Genomic DNA, 18802 nt, shown 5'->3' on the forward strand with positions numbered 1-18802 from the left:
TATCTCGATATGTTTTTTTCGCCTGCTGCTGCGTCCCTAAGTGTGGCCGAAGTGTGATTCCTCTTACAGACCATGGTGTCATGGTTTTGCACCGGCATGGTGAGGTTATGATTAGTGTTTCTGATAACTCTAGAGGGAGTGGGGTTCCTGTCTGACAGAATAGATTTTTGTGAATGTGTCTGCTAAAAAAAGGGAGAGGCATTTCACAGGGGGGTAGGGTGGGGGGTGTAAGACTGGCAAATGTTATTTATAATATGGGGTGATGGTGTAAGGTTTTGTTTATCTATATCCAAGTGTGGCTCTAATGTCAGGCAAGAGATCAGGTTGTGTTTTAATTAAGGGTGCTTTGGAAAGGACTGTCTGCTGGGATCACTCATTTTACACTCCTCCTAGCAGCAGAGAGGAACATACTGAGCCCAGCACTGCCAGCCGGGGAACATGATGTAGCACTCAGTGTGGGCGATGTTATAGTGAGCCGGTTGCACAGAAGAAAAAAAAAGCCCACAGTCTGGAAGAGTGGGTGAATACATCTACAACAGCCAAGATACAACAGTAGAATATTTCATTGTCAATTAAGAGGCTGTAATATGCATATATAGTGCCAGGCTATTTTCAGCCCTACAACATACAGTGTAAGACATGTTCCTACAACTGACACTAATGTCCGGAAATGCTAAAGAAGTTAGATTAGACCTTGAGAGACCATTAGTTTGCCAGGGAAGGGTTTTTATGGGACAGTATGGTTATCAAAATGTTTGGAAACAAAAAGACACACAGAGAGAATAATACAACTACTAAGAAATTTCTGCTTTTTAGGTGTATTGCATTAATTGTTGTCGAGGTTGAGAAATAGAGAGAACAAACAGAGCGGCACATATTGCACTGCAAGATACACAAAGAAAGATTGTAAACATTTAGGTGTTTGTCTTTTAAGTGTATTTTTTTCCCCTTTTTATTTGCTGTAATACATGAATCTTGACATTTGTCATATGTTTAAACGTACCTGAAGAAGACTTTACACTAAAATACATATGTGGCACCTTGCAAGTCCAAGCCAGTTATACAGTATGTGTGCTCTGTTTTATATTATTGAGTGCCAGTGTAGTTTTTGTACAAACATGCATCCTTTACTTTAATGAATGTCTGTTGTAAATTTTTTTTTTTTTTATGATCTGTATTGCTTTTAAACACCTGGCTATTTTACTTCATTTTTCTCTTCCTTATGTAAGACACCAGGTTGAACTGTGCATCACCAGAAAATCGCCTTAACCTCAGATCGAAGTATATTTGCTCCAGATTATCACAGCAATGTTCTGGCTATAATCCCAGAATGCAGATAAATCTGTGATCTGAAATCACCCATAAAGTCACACATAAACTATATCACTATAGATTAGTGAAGGTCTTTCCTCAAAATTAAACCCTCAGCTCATTAACACAGAGCTGAAACTGTCTAGTGGTTTTATGTAAAGCAGAGAGTGTGCAGGGTACATCAGAGTACAGCTGATGATGTACTCAAATAATGGATGGAGGCACAAATAATGTCTTATAACTTTTGCGTTGTTTTATTGTTATTGTTTAAAGCCTCTGGAGGCTTTTTATCAGCACAAAAAGTGTTATTTTTACTGGTCTTGTGTGCCCACATTTGTGTTTTTATGGAAGTGGTTTGGAACAGATTTTCTCCCTTGATGAAAAGGCGAGAAGAAGTCTTTTGTATTGGCAGTCAGTTGGGTCGATAGTACATTTTAACACCTTTAGAATCCTCACATTGAAATGATTATGCATGTTATATGTGGTGCAGCACAGAGATGCGTTATTTTGTGTTTGTATATATGCGTATTTGTTGTTGTGTCACCAACTTCATGTCAATCAATGAAATAATGTATTTCATTGAATTGAAGTATTTAGTTCCACTTCAAAGCCCATTAAAGCTATGTAAACAGTATAAATAGTTTCACAGGAGCCCTTATCTTCTCAGAAATACACCATGAAGAGTTTATCACAATGTAATGCAAGCCTGACACACAGCGATGGCATACATCTGCTGAAAAAAGTAATCATATGGAACATTTCTTATGAGTGCTGTATACACTATTTTATGTCAGGAACATATGGGCAGGGATTTCTCTGGTGCCCTGTTAAGATAAAAAGTGCTGATTCCCAGACCATCAGCTTGTTGTGCATCAAAGAATGTTAGAATTAACCTCTGATATTTTCTTTGGAAGCTGTCAGTGAACCACTTGGTTTCTCTCTGTTCAGAGTGTAGCTTCAAAATATGGCCTCTAAGTATCAGAGGGGAACCTGTATACTCAATATACAGTGCCTGGAAAAAGGTTCAGATACTGAACTGATCCCTAAAGCAATGGCATGACCAGGTGAATTAGTCTGTGTGTTTTACAGTTTGAAAGTAGATAGTAGTCGAAAGTACAGTTTTCTTGTCAAATTCTCATTCAGATTTACCTGCAGGGTCTCTGATTCAGTTTTCAGTTGACAAAAGTGAGCTGACACCCGACTTTTGAATCACACATTGCAGGAACTGGAGCAACACCACCTGGGCTTCAAGTCAATCTTACTTATTTTCTCCATTCTTATGGTTTATTTTATACATTTACATTTGTGTCAACATCTGTCCCAACCAGTTGAGAAAACATGTTGTAGCATTGTTTCTGTGTGGACAGAATGGTCTTTATAGGGTGAGACCTGCAGCAGTGACATCTGAGTAAATGTAACAGCTTAGTTAAGGGTTTAATGAAGCTGTGTCATAGAGAAAGCTGTAGCTGATGGGAAAGCTGCAGAAAGCAGTGCTGGGTGATGGATGGTGTTCCCGTTTTGCTGCATGCTCAGTCCTAGCATCTTAACAGAGAGCTGTGGCTTCTCTGCCCTTGTTTACACACATGTTGTCTGAAAACTGGCCACTGCAGCAGCCGTCCAGGACATATGCTATTCATTGTTTGCATGCTCCAAATGTTTTCTAACTGCTCCAGAGACAGTTGGAAATGCCTCACAGGACTCCTTGTGGCTATTCGTAAGTTCAGCCGTATACTGTATTCCTTTACAAGCAGTAGTGAGTAGGTTTCTAAAGCTCCTTTCCTACCAAATAAAGTAACACGTCTAGTTTCAACAAGCATTTAAACATACCTCTGGCCTCACTGATTGGTAAAATTGGTTTGACTCATGTACATTTTGTTAACTGTCTGAAAAATGATATAAGGAACTAGGAGAACTGTTAATATTTTCAAGGTAAAGAAAACTGACTGTGCCTGATTGTCTTGAACAATTCCTATTCCTGCATGCTTTTTGTTTGATTTACCGGGAACTTGTGCCATATAGCAACAATACAACAGCTTGTGCAGATTTTTTTTTTTAATAAAAGCAGAACAGCCAGTGTGAAGCAGTACATCATGAAACACCATCTGCAAATTCACAATTCAGTTGGCTTCAGTACTTCTGACCTTGTTCTACCCATCCTGCATTCAGACCCTCATGTTCACTTGTTTGAAACACTGGAAGGGTTACTATTAATACTCCAGGAGGCTTCAGGCTTCAATGTTCAGAAAGGCAATCTGTTACTTGTATCATGGATGCCTTTCTCATGCAGTTTGTAGTATATGAGCAGTCAACGACAAACAAGCTTCACTTCCGATAAGGCTGTAGTTCAGCTGTCTTAGATAGAATTTCCTATGTGATGAAGGTAAAAAGGTAGATGACAGCAGAGCTTGGATCTTTTGGAGAAAAAATAGTCAAATTGTTGTGACATTTGTATTATGTACCAGGACTATGTCAGAGTTATTCCTGCTGTTTTGTATGCCCTCTTCTGTAATTCTGTGTAGGAAGGGGTAATTCTTTGTGTAACAGCTAATTTTTCCAAAGGTATAATTTAAATTGACATATTTACATAAATGTATGAAGTAATGTAATGAAGTGGAGTGGTAAAAATAATATTTGTTCTAAACTGGCTAAACAAAGCTGACCTTATGAAGTTATGCTTAGGGCTGCTACCACTTGATGTCAGCTGGTAGCATGCAATGTAAAGTTGGGAGATTGAATTTCACAGCTGGTTAGTCAGAGGAAGGCTCTTCACCTGAGAGCATGCGCGTGCAATTCAGTCTATTCTTAGGAAAATCTCTCACGCAACCGGGGATGATAAGAGTATATGTAAACATATATGTTTTTAAATATTTCGCTATACACTTATTAGTATACATCATATGGAGTATTCATTTCTTAGAATCAGTGCCATTATGCTCTTCCATCAGTAAGTTAAGAAGTCCACTGCCGTAGAGTAAACCAAACGAATCAAGCTGTGGCTGCATTTTAAGTCCACTGGCTGGAAAGGATAGTGTTTCATTTTTCATTTGCAGTGTCGTTTTGTGGAGTTGTCCATTTGTCGGCTATTCATTAGGCAGACCGTGACAATCTAATCAGGATGATGCATGGTACAGTGAAACAGGAGTCTGTCCAATAAAAGCAGTGCTCTTACAGTTAGGTAACTAATCAAAGCAGATTCAACTTATTAAATGATTTGTGAGTGGAATGATGTTTTTCTATGTAGATTATGTGCCTTCATCTTGACCTTATCATTCTCTTCTTTTCTATCACTTGCTTCATTAATTACAACTAGTGAAGTTTCAACTCCACAATCCACCTTAAGATTTAGCAGTTAATTTCACTTTTTCACTCAATTGCCATCACCTTTATAAATTATGTAGGAAAGTTATGTTAGTGCAATTACAAAATCTGTATTTTTGCCATCTTCCAGATATAGGTCTGACCTGAATTTTGAAGGTGTCTGGTTGAAATCTATAACTTGACAGGAATATAATTTGTGTCAGTTACTTTCATTCATCTGTGTAGAAGTATCAATTCCACAAACATGTTCTATCAGTCCCTCTCTGTTTTTGACATGTACACATATGAGCAGCTATAAGTGTCACCCAGTATTACATCTCACAACTATTTGTATTAAGTATTAAGTTTAATGGAAATATTTTTATAGCACAAAGGTGTGTAGACACGTAAATACAAAAATAAAGTTGTAGATTACACGTTTATGTGGCATTTTGGAACTGTTATCTTAATGCAGGGTGTAGAAGTGTATGATACACATTATACATGAGATACAGTAGATGGTGTTATAGATAATTAGCAAAACTTGTTTAATATTTCTGGACAAGGACAGATCAAAATAGCTGCTTCTGTCTGATTTAGTGCATGTTCATAGCTATGTCTTTATTTACCATGTCACCTCATTCGATCTCTGTTACATTGTCAAGAGCCAAATAGCCCTCCTTGTGTAAAGGCATTGTTTGCTATAAGATATCAGCGTGTTAACTACTGAGTTTGTCTACTTAAAGGTTTTAAACCGCTACACATTCAGTCCTGTGTAATAATCTTCACTGCATTGAGATAGAGAAAGACTGGAAGTTGTGCAAAGCATCAGGAAATGTGTCACATGCACTGCAGAGTTGTCCTGTTTCTCTTTTGCTGAGACAACTGTCACCAAGCACAGGAGCGCCTTTCTCAGAGTCCAGCATGCTCAATGGAGCTTTTGTGAATTCCAGTGCAGCCACCGGTGATGTCAACGGTATCATTTTCAGGAGTTACATGTATCATCTTTCCTAATTATAGCAGTGTGTGGGATGGAGTGTACAGCATTGTTTTTTTTATTTTTGTAATCCCTCCTCTGCATTAAATCTGTCAGGCAGTGGCATTAATGTGAGCGGAGGACACATTTGTGCTATCAGAAGCATCCCAGCACTTTGCAGCTCTCCCCCTCGCTTGTGTGCCCATCCCTGGTAGGATTTCGACTCTCACACTGAGAGCATTGTGTGGTTGGCAGGGGCAAGGGAATTTTCTGAGTGCCGGTCTTTGCCCACAGGTCTATCCAGCACTAATAGAGGACCGTGCTTTATAGACTCAGGATACATCTGTCCGTGAGGGGCACAGCCCTGGGTTTTGTAAGCCGATTTATAAACTGCTCTGGGAGAAATGTTCCTTCCCTCCATCAAATGAAGTTGCATGTTTTAGCTGCACTGCAGTGCAGTTTTGTGTGGGCCTGTGTTATTGAGAATGCTTTCCCCGGAGAGCTTCACAATGACCTTAGCTCCAGTTCACAGTTCATCGTACCCACCATGTCCTGTTACGAGGAGAGGGTAGAGTGTCTTGCTCCGTGTGGCTTCTCGAGCTGTTTGACAAATTGATCGTGGTGGTTTGATCGGTGGAGGAGGAGGCTCCTGCTGCCGCAGCGCAAATCACGTGGCGCCTCTTGCTGAAATGCAATCGTTATGTTGTCCCCAGGGTCAGTCCAGTGTTTATAGCTGTGATGAAGAGGCTCTGTGTGGGGGCTGTAAATTAGCCTGAGGAGAGAAGGCCTTCTGCTGTGCATCTCCCAGCACCCTGCAATCTCGACACTCCTCTCCCAGTTAACCACCCGGACTGCATTAACACTCTGGTTGCCATAGAGACTGCCGCATCAGGGCCAGCTCTGCAGGCTCGCACTCACCGCTTTTAATGAGCTCCGGTTCCCAGCACAATGGCTCCCTTCGGAGGAGTCATGCTTCTGGGTTCCTGGGAGAGGAGCGGTTCATGTTCTGGGAAGGACGGCTGCAGTCACAAGTATAAACAAAAGGAGCGGATCCACTGTAATTCCCCATTTCTTTTGGCTGCTCTGTGACCCAGTTTTGTCAAAGCCAAGGGCATGTGTGCGTGAAGGATGAATAGAGGCGCGGCTTCACCACCAACAGGAGGAGCCTCTTTCTGGGAGAGAAGGTGGTATTGTGCAACGGTTAAAAGCAGAATACCTGACCTTGAAGTTCCGCATTGTAATTTTTCATGTGATTCCGTGACAAATTGGGGGACATATATCTGCAGTGCTGGTAGAGCCACCTCCTACTTCGCCTGAAAAACCCTTAATGTAATTAGTCTTCTTCAGTGTCCAGATCGAGGCAGCACTGCTTCAACCTGGTGAATGGAATGGATGAATTCAGTTGAGCAGATGTTACAAAGAAAGATAAAAGACTAAAGTTTCGGCAGGCCAGGAGAAAGCTATTGCTGTTGCCACAGTGTGTGTGAGAGGGACTGCGGTTATCAGGTGTCCCTGTGCCCACACATGTTGCTGGTCACAAAGCGTGACAGACTCTGTGACGCAAAATTGCAAGCGAGCCCTGTTTAGGAAAGACTGAGTCACTTAGTTATTCTTTCACATTGTGCCCAAAATAGAATGGTGCAACTCAAACCCAGTACCTTATTCTGCACATCATAAAGTATTAACACGCAAATCTTTTTTTCATGAATGCTCATCAATTAGATTTGAAAATAGCTGTTCCTGTGAAAGAGGTTTTGCTGTTCAATATTGCCTAGTAGAGAATGACCCTTGAACTCTCCTTTACTTCTATAACACAATATAGTTTAGACACAGAAAGGTTTCAGTGACGAAAGAGGACAAAAGTTCTTGTAACAGCAGATGATATATGGGACAAATTAATTAAGTGTGTTCTGCATAGGGGAGATTCATAGAAACTGACATTGGCCGTTTACTGTGCGACTGCAGAGGGGAGTGTGGGTTGAAGCATGCTGCGCTGGACGATCTCCTCACCATGTTCCAGAGGAGAGAGGCGAGGGCAGCGGTGAACCTTTGATGGGTGTCTGTCTCCTTCCAGGCTTATGAGAAGCGCTTCCCCACCTGCCCGCAGATCCCCGTCTTCCTGGGCAGTGAGGTGCTCAGCGATGTCACCAGCGATGACGGCTCTGTGCACATCATTGAGCGTAGCTGCAAGCTCAACGTGGATGCACCGCGCCTCCTCAAAAAGGTAAGGGGGGGGGGGGGGGTCATTTGCAGATTTAGTCCAGCAGGAGATGGCATTTAGTCCAGCAGGAGATGATGCCGTCAACTGCTTATCTGCTCCTGAGTAATGATTATGTTGATTTTTAAAGACTAAATGTAAAATAATAATGCCTCAAATTTGGATATGTCCAATGCTGATTTATTACAGAGATATTTTTAATTGGAACTTGCTGAAGGAAAGGAGACTCCAGACAGTCAGATGATTACCTACCAATTACCTAAACCTGACAACACCTGTATTCTTAGCTATTTAATCCAAAATACCTATTATCTTCGATGTCTGTGTCCTTCTCTGATAGGATGTTGTATGCTGTCCTGACAACCTCAGCCCTGTGTGTTGTAGATAGGGTAAATTACGAGGCTCCTACATTTTCCTTGTGGGCGGTGGTGTAGTATAGTGGTAAGGAGCAAGGCTTGTAACCAAAAGATTGCTGGTTCAATTCCCTCTGGGGCACTGCTGTTGTAACCTGTTGGGCAAGCTACTTAACCCAGAATTGCCTCAGTAAATAGCCAGCTTTCTAAATGGATATCATGTAAAAATTGTAACCTATGTAAGTCGCTCTGGGTAAGAGCAACCGCTAAGTGACAGTAGTGCGTGGTGTCTGTTGTAGCATATGCTACCCTGTTAGAAGAGCATGAAGAATAAGCCAAAGCAGGCTCTTAGTGTACATCAGGAAGCTTCTCTGAGCCACCTACCATGTATACATGGGGTAACTGTGGCCACTGTCATAAAGGTTAGGCAGCAGGAAGTTTCCAGGGCAGCTGGGAGGAATTCACCGACAGAGCTTGAAAGGCCATGTTGAAAAGTTACACTGCTGAGAGATGCACCGATGGGCTCACTGGTCCTGTTCTAAGAATATCACCCTGCGAGTGTGGACTAACCTTGCTCCCTCTTTACCCCGTCTGCCTCACGTACCTCTCTGCTGTACTGTTAGGATTGGCCGCAGGATGCTGGGATTGACGCAGACACTTCTGAGTGACCTATTTGTTAGTGGCGGCTGGCTGTAAATGCCGGCTGCTGGTGTGCGTGCGCTGACTCAGATCAGGCTGTGCTGGCTAATGGATCTCTCAGTGCTGGAGCTTAGCATGGGACAGGCTGTGCAAACCCTGCACTGCTCCTGGCCTGCCAGGTCAACTCTGCTGCCCTTCCCTGGTTCTCTCGGTCACATTGGCTTAGTGTTGTTTTTGTCATTGTGAAAGGGGTAGTAGTATTATAATTGTTATTGTTTTTTTTATTATTAGAAGTGTGTCCAATGTGTCATTTAAACATCATTTTCTACATTTATTTAGAGCACTTATTTGGGCAATATCTATAGCACCGTCATTTCTGTCAATGCTACCATTCCCATACAACTAATGATTTGAAAGCAGAAGAAGAGACAGAGAATGAGACTGTAGTCAGCACACCTGTATAAAGTGAAGCAGTGTGGTGGGGATGACATATGTGTGGATCCTGCTTGTCCAGACTAATGCAGTGCCTCTGCCTGATGCACTTTCTGCAGATCGCAGGAGTGGAGTACGTCTACTTCATCCAGAAGAACACCCTCAACTGGAAGGACCGGACGCTGCTAATCGAAGCCCACAATGAGACTTTCGCCAGCAGGGTGACGGTCCTTGAGACATGCAGCTATAGTGTGAGTGTGTGATGCGTCTGTGTCGCTGCGCTAGCAGTGTTTTCCTGTCAACAAAATGCTGGATCACTTCTGGATCTCACCTTATTAATAGCATGTCAGTTTATGCCGATTACCCTGCCACTACTTGTTTGTATCGAAAATGGCGTAAACATTTCATAGTACCTCAGGGATTTGTTTTGAGATATCATAGCCTGGGTATTATTAGCCTGTACATCAAATAGACCATTTGAAACCTGAGCTATGTTAAAGGTTTGTGATGGAGCATATCTGTTGTCCTAATTGTTACAGTGTGTGTGTGTGTGTGTGTGTGTGTGTGTGTGTGTGTGTGTGTGTGTGAGTGTGTGTGTGTATTGGGATGGGGGTTACAGCCAATCTGCAACAATACAAAGGGACCACTGCCTCGAGAGGCCAGAGAAGAGTTTTAGAGTTAGAGTTTTAGCTCTTTCAAATGAACAAACAAACTAGACTCTCATAAAATAAAATTTAATCCTCTGCCCCCTCTCTTCTTGGGAAGTGCTGAGGTTCTCAGGAATGCGAAAATCCACCTCAAATAAACAAGCAACTTCTGCAACTGGAGCCAGTCCCAAATCCATGTTTCTGGGACAGCACAGCAGGAGTATGTCATGCACTGCTACAGGACCTGTTCTGCTTTTTCAAAATCCCTGTCCTGTTAAAAGATTAATGGCCTGAAGTTAATGCTTTTTCAGCAAAAGCAAGGTGTAGAAAAAAAAACACAAGTGGCTCAGAAATAGATAAATGGAAACTAACAAAAAAAGAGACCAACCATTATCCTGCAAAGGTACACAGCTATCGGATATTACCTAGCACAGAGCCTTCTATTAAAAGCTCATATCATCAGTGGTTCCTACCTGATAAACAGAACACCAAGCAGACATCTACCCTGTGCTTACTGCGTGGGTCTGCATTTGTTTCAAACATTTGGCCCGTAAGTGTTACGTCTTTGCCGGCTCTGTTTTTAACAATAGCAATTTGTTGCCCTTTTTCCAGAAGGTTCTCTCCTTGTACCCTGCATGTACAGTGCCCAGAGATTTGACAGTTAGGTAATAAAAGACCCTTGCCCAGCTCACAGATTATGTAAACGTGGTACCCGCCCTGCAGTGTTGCTGTTTTTCTTTCTCTGACAAGTGGTACATTGCATCCAGTGCAGTGAGGAGCTGCAGCTGTAATTTTCTAGGCAGATGGAAGGACGCCCTCTGTATACTGTGGAGGCTTCTATAAAGTATATGCTTTTGGCTTTGACAAATGACATGCCTTCAAGGAGGAGACAGCCTTATTTATTCCAGCCTGCCCAGCTGTCGCCTTGTGTAGACCCACAGGGCACCGTCGCCTCACACTTCTAACAATTCCACACCCTGCAGACGCCTGTCAGCTTGCGTAAGCAAGTTAAAAGTAGGATGACACTTGCGATAGAATTGACGCATTTAGATGTACGTATTTCGAAAAGTATGTTCATGCACATTTGACAGTGGTTATATATACATCTGTGCGATGCATTACTTTATTGATATAGATACTTTGGATATCTAGAGCTAGATATCATGGGTATTTTCTGTATTCATGTTACAGTGTCATCAGTAAAGCAATGCTTTCGAAAAATCAAAGTTTGCGTGTTCAATGTCTTTACAGGTTCATCCAGAGAATGAAGATTGGACGTGTTTTGAGCAGTCTGCCTCTTTGGATATCAAATCCTTCTTTGGATTTGAAAACACTGTGGAGAAGATTGCAATGAAACAGTACACTGCCAACATCAAGCGGGTAATTAGCTCAATACAGAAATCCATACTGTGGAAATACATCTATTACTACTATACTACTACTATATCTACTAATACTGCTACTACTACTGTGTAGTTTCAACTAACTTTATAGGCTCAGAGGATTGACTTCAATGCGCAAAATGACCCTATTTAGTCATTTTTCACTATTATACATATCCAGAATTACACAAAGTGGTGCTACCTCCAACAAGAAGAACTTAGAGCGCAAAAGAGAATCCACAGGTCAATAGAATATTAGTATCCTTTTCTCCAGCCATTGTACAAAGCAGATGAAGAAAAGTCAATTTAAAAATCCTGGACAGGATGAGGCTATTAACACGCTTTTTTCAAAAGTGTAATCCAGTTATAAAGCTTTCAAAATAAGTGTTTTCTGTGAAGGCGAGTCTCCAGAGCCCAGTAAGGGAAATGTCAAGCAGAGTGCTGTAACAGCGCTTTAGGAGGGGAGAGCACTATGGCAGTGCATTGGCATTGGGCTTTGCACTGGCCGGCTGGCTGTGCTTTGATCTGCTACATTCTTGGGCCAGGTCATCCCTGACTCTGGAGGGTGCGTAGATCAAGTTCGCTGGGCCTCTGACGTGTCAGTGCTGCAATGGTGTCAGCGACACACTGCTATGCCTCTGTCGCCATTGAGCTTGCCACTGAGACCAAGGGACACTGCAACCAAATCCTATAGCAGAGCAAATGTTCACAGTGCGCACATACTTGCGCTGTTTTAGTTCTCAGGGTGGGATAAAGTGCACTCTCCTCTCAACGCACTGGGTCCAGTGTAGCACCACGGTCATGTAATGAATACTGTATATCATATGATATGTAGATGTGTTCTGAGCAAGTCACGTATATTTTTTTTTGAGCAGATTGGGTGGGCCCAGGTGTGATTAGAACGGAATGTGTGTCTGTCTGGGAGAGGGAGATGGAAAGTGCTGTTCCCCAGTCTGCAGTGGTGCTTAGCAGCGACCTGCTCAGAGCTCACATCTGGGTTTAGTGCGTCACGCCTGTGTTCTCCCTTACCCTCAGAGGCCCACAGAGCTCACCCACTGCAGCAGAAAACTATGTGGGTCACCGGCGACACTCGTCTGTTGCCTCCCCTCTATTCCTTCTCCTCACTTCACTGCAAACACGATTAACCTTCCAGCCCCTCCGCCCTGAGTGGGGTTTATATGCCTTCATAAATTGCATTAAAAACTGAAGAGACCAGCAGTTCTTGAAGAAAGTTGGAAATTTAATGTATTGTTTTATTATTCACTCATCAGCAGAATGCAGTGTGACAGACTGTGTTATATGGCTGTCCCCTCTCAGATTTGTTCAAGCTACCACTGACTCATGGCATTACTCTTGTCTTTAAAACTCAAAGTGTAAAGGACCTTAACTAACTTTGTTTACTCACAAGGAAAAAAGCAGCAAACATGTTATGGGACAATGAGTAGGTATGAGACCTTACTAATTCACAAGGGTGAAGGTTCCGAGTATCAGATGGGGAGATGAGTACAAGCATAGGGCCTTACTAGCTCCATGCACTCGAAAGGGGGAAGGTGTTGAGTATATGATGGGGAAATGAGTAGAAAGTGCATAGCGTGTTATTCTAGGTTTCAGCAGTGTGGCGAGTGCCAGCGCAGGTTTTTGACAACTCTAGCGCCCCGCTACAATATGAGCAGGTCAGCCCAGGTGAAATGCACTGCAGACCTTCCCATTATTCAGCTGACAGCGTTAATTGTGCAAACGGCGCAGTGGCGGCAGGCCAGTTTCCTCACGCCTTTAATCACTCTCTGCTGCAGATCCTCTCTGTCTGTAGCGGGACAGGCCCGGGGAACGAGGCATGACCAAATGGAAAGGGAGAGAGTATTGTTTCCCGCGCTGGAGAGTGTCACCGATTACAAATGGTCTCAATGCAAAGGGCTCTGGGTTGGAATAATGCTGGAAATCTGTTTACTCTAGGCCCTTTCTCTCTCACTGAATAGGATTTTTAAGCAACACCTTTCAATTATACTCAATTCCAATGTTAACATGTGTATGACAGCCTAGTGATACACCACCGTAAGGAGAGCCAGATTTGATGGCCCGCTGTAAAATGTGAGCAGTCTGCTCTGTGTGTTGTCCACAGGGCAAGGAGGTGATTGAGTATTACCTGAACGAGCTGATAGCAGAGGGGATCACGGAAATCCCGCGCTGGGTCCCGCCGGAGAAGCGAGCCCTGGTAAAGCCTGTGGCCCCGCCCTGCGCTGCGCCCCTTTGCACCCCGGCACCCGACTCCAGGCTGGACCTGGACTCCCTCGCGCACAGCAGCACCAAAGACTCCAGCTGCAGCCTGAGCGCCGCCGCGGAGCCCACCACGCCGGATGGTGAGCAAATGGGCTGGGGAGAGCTGCTCCGAAAGATTGAGGAAGAGAGCAGGGGATGCAGACAGCCACTCTGTGTGTCGATCTCCTGTGAGCATCAGAGACAGACATTTTGTGCTGGGGTTTATGTTCAGATGGCCTTTAAGAATTACTCTGTTGCTGTTAAAGGGCACCTGTTTCGCTGATTTGATAAATCCGAGTCTCGCTGGATGGGCCAAAAACAAACCTGTTGTACTTCTACAGATGGTTCATGGCAGCAGTTTTAGAAGCACTTTGAAGAGAAGAGGTTCATAAGAGCTGCAAAATGGAACTCATAATAATGTTCTGAGCATTATATGTAGTAACATTTATGCTGATTAAGAGTAGTAGTACAATGGAGAAAACTGCTTTAGTTTTGGTGCAATAATACATTTCCAAAGAATATTTTCCTCAAAAATGAACCATAAAAACATTAATAAAATTCCCAAAAGCCACAATGAAAACTGTAGGTTTTCACATCTTCCAATATTTGTTACCACTCATCCATAGTCAGAGTTCAATATCTACTGCAATGTAGCATCAAGATGGTAATAGTGTTGTACATCTCTATGTTATGAGAATTTAGACATGGCCTACTAGATGCATTTACATCAGCGGTATGCAACATAATTCTGTTTATTGTGGAACTTGGTGAAGTAGCTGTAAATGCTTATGTCAACACACTCTCCAAATGACGCTCAACACATATTTTCAAAATGTACAAACAAACAAGCATGACAGAACCGATGTGGTGTCTTAGAATCTGTGCAAATTACAAGTACAGGTTACCTGTAAGAATGTCATGGTATTAATGATGGCCATTCTCAATAATGTAATTTGGAAACAATGGCTACCAAAGTGGCCGTAATAATTTGTTTTTTAATTTATACAGTTATGAACGATACTCCCCATAGTTTGTAGTACACTGAACAGACTAGTGTAGCAGTGGTACCATCAGTAAGAGTAGGAGGTCTGTCTGTGGGTCTGAGTGACAAGCTCAGTGGAGTAACTAGCCATTGGGGCCCTCCCATCTCCCCACTGACATTGAGCGCAGAGCTACTGATAGCTGCTGTACATTGTGCACAGTTATTCATCCATCCAGATATGGACAGCTTTCCTGAAGGTGTGCCGAAAGAGAAACTTTCACCTCATGAAATGTTTTGGAAAGGTGCTGAGACAGTAACATTAATACCTACAATCTTCTTCTTCTTCTTCTTCTTCTTCTTCTTCTTCTTCTTCTTCTTCTTCTTCTTTCGGCAGCTATCATTTAGGGGTCACCACAGATCATCCATTTCCATGTCTTCCAACATTAATACCTACAATAAACACTAGAAAAAAAAAGATATGGAAACATGAACATCCATGTGTATGTACTGTGTCCGTGGAGAGTAAAATCAAGAGTTAAAGAATCAGATGAGACATATCATGTTTTATGACACCTGTCAAACCTCTCTGCAATACTATATGTTTGATGACAGATTTCTTGAAATGTGTGCTGATGAAATGTGTAGGTTGTTCAAGGTAGTTAATAGTTATTATCCCCTAAATACATGTTTTTTAGTTATTGAGCTTAATCACTGTCTGTGCACCTTTTCCAACCTCTTTAATGAGTGGAGGAACATACTTTCACTCAGATTTCTGCACACAAGAGACGACAGTCTGCTGGAGGAGGGCTGTCTAATCCAGAAACTGATCCAGCCAGCAGCTGCACATTGCTGTAATGAGACACAAAAACAGTACAGGCCTTTGGATTTCTGTTTCTGAGTGCATCTATGTTTTCATGTAGATCGGAGGGTTTCTGAGTGGATTTGTGTGTTTCTGTGTAGATTTGTATGTTTCTATTTGTATCTGTGTTTCTGTGTCTGTGTTTTTGTCTGTGAATGTATAACCGTGTCTGTTGTCTTCCAGTCAGCCTTAAGATCACCAGAGGCTCATTGAGATCCCATGTCAGTTTGTTAGTTCAGAGTAATGCAAACCTTGTTTTCCCCTAGATTCACCCAAACAAATCAATATACTATTGGATAAGAGTGTGTCACAGCAAAAAATCACGCTCCTACCCCTGTGTTCAAAGGGCATTGTAGATAAGAGCAGGTACTGGAAGCGGAAGTACACACAAATAGGGGCGAATTCCTCCGACTGCACCATATCAGAAGATTGTCCCCAAAACACGGGGTCATTGGCTAGCAGCAGAACCTCAATGGGTCAGTGGAGCAGATGAGAAACCCTGCTATTCTGAGATGAGTTGAAGGAAGGTTTCCAGACAGCGCGGCTGTGTCGTGACTCAAATGCAGAGGTGAGGGGAGTCATTCAACAGAGCGACTAACTGACTGTTGTTTGTTGTTGCAATTTTTTAGCAGACAAGTTAGATGCTGATTACATTGAGCGCTACCTTGGGCAATTGACACCAATGCAGGAGAGCTGCCTGATTCAGCTGAGGCAATGGCTGCAGGAGACTCACAAAGGAAAGGTATATGTCCTTTAAGCTCCAAGCCTGCATCTAGTGATGTCTTCATGAACACCTTTACCTCTTTTTGTCAGAGACCTAACTTTCATTTTGATTACGTGTACTGAGAAGCAGTTTTACGTGTGGCTTGTCCTAAGTGTCCCAAAGACATACATTTTAAGGCGTGTTCTGTGTGTGACAGCACCGAACAATGTGCCTTTGTGTGGTTTATAAAATATATGTATGCTTTAATCATCACTCCACCTTGCGCATTTAGTGCTAACACCAACTTACAATAAGTGCACATGCAGTTGCATTTAACTGTGTAAGTTTCCCTTCTAACCATCGTTTTGTGCAGTTAAATGCTGAATCCTTTTAATACCAGGGATGCTTAGCACAGCTTTATAAGACTCAAGTGAATTGTCCTACTCATATGCTTGGACTAATAACCAACTTCAACGCCTGAAAGTTCAGAGCAAGTGGTTGAAGTAGAGCACTTGATATCTTTGCCTTTCAGGCATTAGGAGCTGCAATAGTAATAGTGGCTTAACTCTATGAAAATAATTTCTCTTTTCTGTAGTCAGAAGCTGGTGAATGGAAAGCAGAGAAGGTAAAAAGTAATGCATGCTGCGTGAGACGTGTGGATAACCTGTATAGATCTGAGGAGGAACCCACAGCAGACAAAGCAACAGGACTAGAACTCCACTAGTGTGTTTGAGCAGTACAACCAACAGCATGAAGGCATAGGTCTGTTGCTCATAATTTTCATCATTACAGCGTCGCTCAGGATTGATACAGTAGCAGGCAAAAACGTCAGATCTGAAGGTGTATTGTTCTTGCCTCAAAATTTTACTAACAGTAGTTAGTACTTAGTAGTAGTTAGTACTTAGTGACAAGAGCCAAGTCGTAGTAGAACAAGGGGCAGGATAATAGCTTTATGTATGAGGAAATGGTGATAAACTAATTTTCAGGAATGATTTATCAAAGGCAATAATTGTGTAGACCATCAGGGATTGCAGAAGGAAGTCATGTGGGACTTCTTTTCAAGCTGTTACTTTCTTCATACACTTTTGTTTCCTTATAAAATAACAGAAGACAGTAGCAGACAGTAACAGGAATAAGCTTTGCTGGGTTTGATGCATTTTACTATAATCCTGATTAAACAGATTTCTAATTTATGTATGAGCAGTAAATATTAGTAGAAGCAATACACATTCTTATTGTGTAATTCAACAATATAAATATTAAGTCATAGAGTGTGAGTGCAGAGGACAAGGTGATTCTTTACCGTCTAGAGGGGGCACTTTAAGTGTAGCAGTAGGTTATTCATTTCCTTTCAGAAAAAAACTACCTCCTTGCAGATTCTATTTCCACAGCAAATTCTAAGGATATTTATATGTTCACACTATAGCAATAGCCAGCGATATGTTTCCTCTTTGGAATCTGTCCAATCTTACCAAAGAGCTTTAGCCAGCTGGTGTCCATGGCTGGCTGTCCATCACATATGCATTGCTACTGACTGCCAGTTCCTGTACAAGGACTCCTTCATAATATTTAGCAGAACAGCTTTTGCAGTGAATTTAAAACAAGCACAGGCTATTGCTACAGATCTCAAAACATAGAAATTTCCAAAAACTGCTTTACTCATAATCACTTTTTTTTCATTTTGGGAAAAAGCCCTGTCATGTTCTGTTTTCTTTGTAGATGATGCTGCAGCTTTCAGTCACTGTAAAACGAATCAAATGCATTTCAGCTTACTTGGCCAATCAGATACATTTCACTTCATACAAATGGTTACAGCTTTATGTCTAAATCAAAGATGCAGTGTCAGGTTTGACAGATCAGTTTTACCAAAGGCATAGCTAGCCTTTCAATGCCTTTCAATCTGCAATTGCAACTGTTTGCATGAATAAACTTGGGAATGGTGACGGCATTTTCAAATAACCTACAACATTTTGCTTATTAGCTTCCTGGCTCTCAGTAATTTCTTCTTTTTCCAGAGCTTTTGTTTTGATTTACCTGCATGACCAGGCACATCTATTGATAATCTGAGCAACATGTTGAAAACAAGCCATTTGTTTTACAACATGAGTAAATACTGCATTCATTCATGAAACTTATCTGACATAGCTACTAATGATTGCCGTGATTTCTCTCACTGGTTTTCTGAGGGGGCCGTGGTGCTGCAGTGGTTGTGTACACTCCTGATTCCCTCCCTCTCCGTTAGATCCCCAAGGATGAGCACATCCTGCGCTTCTTGCGTGCCCGCGACTTCAACATGGACAAGGCGCGCGAGATGCTCTGCCAGTCGCTCACCTGGAGGAAGCAGTACCAGGTGGATTACATCCTGGAGACCTGGAGACCCCCTGCCTTCCTGGAGGAGTACTACGCCGGCGGGTGGCACTTCCACGACAGCAACGGGCGGCCGCTCTACATCCTGCGCCTGGGTCAGATGGACACCAAGGGTCTGGTGAAGGCTCTAGGAGAGGAGGCCCTGCTTAGACACGTGGGTATTCCACTGTCACCTGTTTCCTGGGGATGAATTACAAAGAAGAATCAATGCTAATTCTCATGTAGTTTTGTTGAATGATTCTGGAATCTTATATAAGTCAATGCAAAAAGGCTTATTAACTCTCTGGATGGTCTTGTTGTAGGTTCTATCCATCAATGAAGAGGGGCAAAAAAGATGTGAAGAGAACACCAAGATATTTGGAAGACCCATCACGTCAGTC

General features: G+C 42.4%; 1 protein-coding gene across 1 annotated transcript in view; it reads left to right on the plus strand.

Moving 5' to 3' along the window:
• LOC118785141 (SEC14-like protein 5) overlaps positions 1-18802 on the plus strand; it is a 28617-nt gene that overhangs the window by 5023 nt on the left and 4792 nt on the right. The window contains exons 3-9 of the mRNA XM_036539694.1: positions 7659-7808; positions 9346-9477; positions 11125-11253; positions 13375-13612; positions 15982-16094; positions 18298-18576; positions 18725-18795. Of these exons, the coding sequence (XP_036395587.1) occupies positions 7659-7808; positions 9346-9477; positions 11125-11253; positions 13375-13612; positions 15982-16094; positions 18298-18576; positions 18725-18795 (1112 nt within the window). The remainder of the gene's footprint in view (positions 1-7658; positions 7809-9345; positions 9478-11124; positions 11254-13374; positions 13613-15981; positions 16095-18297; positions 18577-18724; positions 18796-18802) is intronic.

The sequence above is a fragment of the Megalops cyprinoides genome, chromosome 1 (genome assembly GCF_013368585.1).
Source record: "Megalops cyprinoides isolate fMegCyp1 chromosome 1, fMegCyp1.pri, whole genome shotgun sequence".
In the NCBI taxonomy this organism is placed as follows: Eukaryota; Metazoa; Chordata; class Actinopteri; order Elopiformes; family Megalopidae; genus Megalops; species Megalops cyprinoides.